This window comes from Culex quinquefasciatus, chromosome 3, assembly GCF_015732765.1.
Source record: "Culex quinquefasciatus strain JHB chromosome 3, VPISU_Cqui_1.0_pri_paternal, whole genome shotgun sequence".
Classification (NCBI taxonomy): Eukaryota; Metazoa; Arthropoda; class Insecta; order Diptera; family Culicidae; genus Culex; species Culex quinquefasciatus.
The window spans coordinates 132,144,950-132,150,949 of record NC_051863.1 but is presented as its reverse complement, the minus strand read 5'-3'; the positions used below and the strand labels follow the sequence as shown (position 1 = coordinate 132,150,949).

Here is a 6,000-nt window from a genome sequence, read left to right as displayed (position 1 = left end):
CAACCGATTCTTTGTTCCGACGTGACCATAAATCAACCCGGAAAACGCAGTAAATCCCAGAACACCGAGCACTCTAATCCCTCAATGTCCAGACAGGTCCAAAGCCGGATCACCTCACGTGGCCCCACCGTGGCCGCATAACATTTTAATACCCTTAACCCGACTAATCAAAATCCAATTTATCGAGATCCGATTTACGACGCTCCGGATCCCAAATCCCGTGCGCCATATTGCTCTACTACACGACGCGGTGGTGGACCGTCCAGAGGTGACGAACCACGCGCATCCAACCTAGCGCATCATTTCAAATTTCACGCCATTTCGATACTCGTTCCCCCTCGAACGACGAAGCCGGACAAAGAACCTGTCTTGCACAAAAGGGCCGAACCACACGCGAGCGCCCGCAAGGGCCGAATCGTCCGATGAAGAAGCCATCCAAGTGTGCGTGGACCAGTCGAAGTTGCGTCGCTACACTGTGAACGCAGTGTGAAGCGGACAGGCTGAAGAAAAGTAGGCGGCGCTCCAGCCGAGCCGAGGGCGAATCAACGCGAAGCGTGTGTAAAGAACGGCGAACGTGGTGGGAAGAGGGAATCGGGTGATTGGCGTCGACGCGTTTGTGTGAGTGCGGTCGCGCCGGGGATATTGTGCATTTCTTCGTCCATCGCACACGCTTTATTGCACGTTTCGTTTTGATTTTTTCGTGCAGGGCCTGCTTAAACCTGTACGGACCTGGTGGCGGTGGCGGCGGCGGCGACGGCAGCCGCTGACCAGGTTGTTGTTTCTTCTTGTTTCTTTCTTCAAGTTTGTTCTTCCTCGTCTCGTGGTCGTGTCATCGTGGTTGGTTGTGTGGTGTGCCTTTTTTTGCCGCTGTGCTCCAATACACGAAGCGCTTTTGTGTTTACAGCCGCAGCAGCAGCAGTAAAGGCCGTTTTATTGGCGCACAGCAGTTGTGAGGCGATTTTTTCACTGGCTGGACGCGCGCGCACGCTTGTTTTCGGGGGATTCGTCGGCGAGCCGCGCGCGAATTTGCAAATAATAACAAAAACAACAATATCGACGGCGACGGCGTGGTTTTGCGCGGGCACGTGGCGACGGTGATCTGAGTTGCGACGGCAAATTGCCGCGTGCTTTTGAAGAGGGGTTTGTGCAACAGGAACCAAATGATTGCTTGCAGCAGGATTGTGTGAAGGAAAAGTAATTGTCATCGTGAAATGTCAGCATGACAGATGATAATTTTTGGCAGTTTTGTGAATTAATTTGATGCCGAAGCTTCGGCTGCTAATCAAGTTATTGTGAGGAATAAATTGCAAGATAAGTGTCCTTTGGATTGAAAAAAGGATTGTGAGAATTGGTTGTGAATCGTGCCAATTTGGTGTGCTGAAAAGGATTTGTTTGAGAAGGATATCAAATCAACAATGACGGACATGATTGATCTGAGGATGCATCAGCATATTGCGCACGAGATCTACCGGCAGCAGATGCTGCAAAGGATTCCAGGTGAGAATTTATTTTTTTAGGCGATTTTATAACACTACAGTCCAGACTCGATTATCCGAAGCCTTGGTTATATGTACGAAGTTTCGATTATCCGAAGGTTTGTATGGGACTTTAATAGAGCGTCCAATTTCCCGGGGTTACAAAAATCCCGGGAATTCCCGGGAAATTTTAAATTTACCGAAAATTGTTCTGATCCTGGTTTTGATTAATATTTTGCAACAAAATTGTTTAGAAAAGCAACTATAATGTTCAAAATAAGTGTTAGGTTCAATTAATGCCTTGGCTGCTTGTAAAAAAACATATAACTTCAAGAAAATATGAAAAAATTTCTTTAAGCTGTCTTTCAATTCGTTCAAAATATCAAAAAATAATTATTACTATTTTGTTTTGATAAGTATTAGCTAGGTATTATTTTTTTAATCACAGTGTTTGGAAAGTGAGTAAAATGAATCCATGCTTTAAAACGATAAAATTGCTTTTGAATACGTCTCTGTGACCAGTTTGAGAGAATATGATAAAGAATAATATTGATAATTTAGTTGAAATGAAAAAAAAATCATGCAGCAAATGTGTTTTTCATGGCAAATCATTGAAATGGAAAAAAAATAGAAAATATGTTTTTCATGACAAATATTTTATCCAGAACAAATCTTACTGGTTTGAGCTCATGAATAAATAGATAAGCATAAACCCACCTAAAAAATGTGCTATTCACTTGAAATACCATTTTTATGTAATCACAACTCAAAGTTTTCAAATGTTTGGAGCGAGTATTCGATATACATTTGCATTTTATGGGCACTTTTATGTATTACGATGTAGTTTTTTTTAATGATTGTTTAATGATTCGGCCTAATAAATGACCTAGGTTTTAAGAATTTTCATATCAAAAAAGTAGTTTAGTAGTTTCATATTTAAACCTCTTACGTCCTTGGTAGCTTTAGTGCTCTATAAATTTTCAACTTTTAACTGTAATTTCTCGAACACTTTTAAGAAAATTAACATTTAATGATACCCATTCAATTTTCTATCAATTTGGTCGTGGTAAACATAACGTAAAAACAACTCAATTTTGATCTTTGCAGGAAGAAGTACCTCATTTTCAAATAATATAACAACAATTTTTGTTTAAAAAGCATACCAAATTATAATAGTTTATTTTCATTCCATAATATCGTAATTTTCGTTTTCCAACAAATAAACAAGGTCTATTCCCAGTTGTGAATGCTTCAGAAATTAATACCATTTGAAATAAATCTTGACATGGAATTTTCAGACGAACTGATAAGTTCAATAATAGCAGTAAATTGAATTTAATGAAAAAAAATTGAGTTCTTTCATAGTTCTTTCATTATTTTGTTGTAAGTTTAAACAAATGTACCAAAAAATTAAGAAAATGTATACTTCCCCTTAAATTTCGGGAATTCCCGGGAAATTTAGAAATTTCCCGGGAAACGGGAATTATTTATTTTCGGGAAATCCCGGGAATTCCCGGGAAATTTTTTCCCGGGACGGGAAATTGGACGCTCTAGACTTTAATCATTAAATTATTATTCAGCGACCCAACTTTAGTCGAATTTGAACTTTGAATAATCGAATCATAAAAAAAAACATTTCATCGTATTTTTTTTTTATTTTTTGATTTAATTCGAGTTTAGCGCCTCCAAATTAGTCAATTTCGAGAAAATAGCATATGAATATGAGTCATTCCACGTCAATCGTACACAAAAAAAAATGCAGAATTAAATCAACATCTTTTGATCAAGTTCAAATTTGGTGGGGTTGTTGTTACCATGAAAACAAGCAAGAATCTTGATTTTCACTCAAATTGAACCATTCCATTCTTTTTGGCACCACTCTAAAGTTTTGCATTTTCCATGGGAATTTTAAAAAACCTCAATTTATTACTGCGATATCTCGAGAACCACAAAACTTATACGCTTGAGGTGAAATGACCCATATTTTCAATTTTCCACCACCGCCATATTGGCTGCCATCTTGGATTACACAAACTCAGTTCAATTTTCGAATTTGGCAAAATTCTGTTGAAAACAGGACAACTTATTAGTTGGACAAATTTCGGCAAATTGTATGTTATTTTTCCCCGAAATTTCAACAAAATGATTAATAACTTTCCGAAATTCGTCATATTTTTCTGCCTAACGATAAGTTTAAGTTGTTCCCTTTACGGCAGAATTCTGCCAAAGTTCGGCAAAAAATCTGAATTTTCTAACATCAGACATGGCAACAATTTTTTTGTGATTCGATAGGCCAATGCAAATTTTATGTAAAGTTTAATCTATTGTACGCCATTTAGAATACATATTATAACTTTTATTTATGCATTTTGAAACATATAAAGGCATTTTAAACTATTTACAAATGCTTAATTTTGGGACAACAGGTAAATCTTCATAACTTTCATGAATTCATTGATATTTTGCAAATATTTGATAGTAGTATGACTGCTGCAGCAATAACGTAAAAAACATTTTATGACCCTTTCGTTGATGTTGAAGAAAAAAAAATCGATCTCTTTCATGAAAAAATTGCAGAGCGATTCATAACCGAGAACTTTAGGTCAACTTGTTCTAACACTTTTTCACAGATTTATAAAGATGTTGCTTAGGACAAATCAATGTAAATCAAATAAATTCAGTACATACCCATTAAATTTTTGATAAAAATGATTTTGAAGCCTACTAATTACAAAAATACTTTAAACTTCAACTAATAACTGCTTAAAAAATCAAATAAATTCAGTACATACCCATTAAATTTTTGATAAAAATGTTTTTGAAGCCTACTAATTACAAAAATACTTTAAACTTCAACTAATAACTGCTTAAAAAATATTTGTTTTGAAATTTCATCAAAATGAAGTTACTAGTAACAAGTACAGAAATATTTTAATATGCAAATACATTTACTAAAATGTTTCTTAAAATTTGAAAAGGTATCAAAACAGTTGGTAAACTTTTAATATAATTAACAATTGAAACTAAATATAAGCAAACTCAAATGCAAAATGTAAAATGTAGGAGACATTAACTGTATACGACAAGTACGGAAAAACAAAACTTTAGCTGAAGAGAGAAATATGTACCCCTATCTATGTTAAACAAGCTGCGTTGAGCAAAAAAAAAAAACAAATAAAAAATAATTTAATCTTGGAAAAAGCCTTTTATATAATTGACGAAAATAAAGTTTTTGTTGTTAAATCATCAAAAAATGAGTTTCCCGTTCTTTTTTATTTTTGGAATCTTCGAATCTGATGTTAAGTATATAACTTTGTATATAACCAATAATTTAAAGAGAAAAACAGAGTGAAAATAAGACGTAAAACACTAAAATGACTTCTCTGGAAATACATTTCAAAAAAGCTTGAAATGTTGAGTTCATGGCGCAAGCCCCCAATTTTTTTTTGAAAATTGTCTTTTTGAATGTGAAGGTGTTTTCTGTAAAACAGTCTTGCTTTGACAAGTCTAAAATTTTCATGATTCATGATTCATGATAAAATGATCTCCGACCCCACGGTCACACAAAAAAAAAATGTGGGTCTGACGAGGTGCCTGATGAAGGGCACATTTTTTTCTAAAGCGAATACACACAGAAAAAATATGATATTATTCATCACGAAATGGTGACAGATTTTGTGTCAAAAAAGTGTAATATCACATCAAAAACTGGTGAATTTTCACCATGTTTACATTTTTACAATTAAATTTTCAACCTTCCAAAACTAAACTTTTTTTCAGTGCAGACGTTCAAGTATTTAAAAAAATAGCTCTCAAAAATCATTCATTTCGTTCTGGTTTTTGGTTCAAAGTTAAATAAAAAGAACGTACCAAAACCTACAAAAAAATGTTTTTTCGCAAATTTCCAAAGATTTCTAAGTAATGCGTTTTTTCGATAAGTAAACCTTAATCATCTTTTGTAAAAAAGGCCAAAATCTCACAACAATATGTTGATCGGAAAGATTAGAAATACCGGCAAATCGCTTTAAAAATTTGTTCTCTAGGTACAAATATTTGATTTTTTTAAACTTTTGTATTTTTGGGGACTTTTTTTTTAATGACGAACTTATTATACAAAATGTTTTCGTTGGTCATTGAGAAAATACTTGAAAAGTTTCAGCCAAATCTCAAGTTCTTCAAAACATAATCTTAGTCCGAAGTCTCAGAGAATTTTTCGTACTCATCGAATCATACTGCATCCGAAATTGGGCAGCGCTCGTCCGAGAGAATGAGTGCCTTGAGCTGAGAGAAAAGTGGTACCATTTACGGACACAAAGAACACAGCTCGAGATGGGCGAGAGAATTATTCCCTCCCGGGAAAAGTTCCTCCGTCAAACAAAAAACAAAAAGTTTCGACCACGGAAATCGAACCAGAAACCGTTGATAGACTAACTCAATGACTTAACTGCCTCGGCCACCACAGCTTGGTGACCAAGGAGTGGTCAGAAGTCGATGTATGACACTTGTTGGAGATTTATTGTTGCAA

At 35.3% G+C, this 6,000-nt stretch overlaps 1 protein-coding gene across 1 annotated transcript in view; it reads left to right on the top strand.

Annotated features, from left to right (window-relative positions):
- The first annotated feature begins 941 nt into the window (after positions 1 to 941).
- LOC6036561 (T-box transcription factor TBX6) overlaps positions 942 to 6,000 on the top strand; it is a 66,056-nt gene continuing 60,997 nt past the window's right edge. The window contains exon 1 of the mRNA XM_038265966.1: positions 942 to 1,497. Within this exon, the coding sequence (XP_038121894.1) occupies positions 1,416 to 1,497 (82 nt within the window). The 5' untranslated portion in view covers positions 942 to 1,415. The remainder of the gene's footprint in view (positions 1,498 to 6,000) is intronic.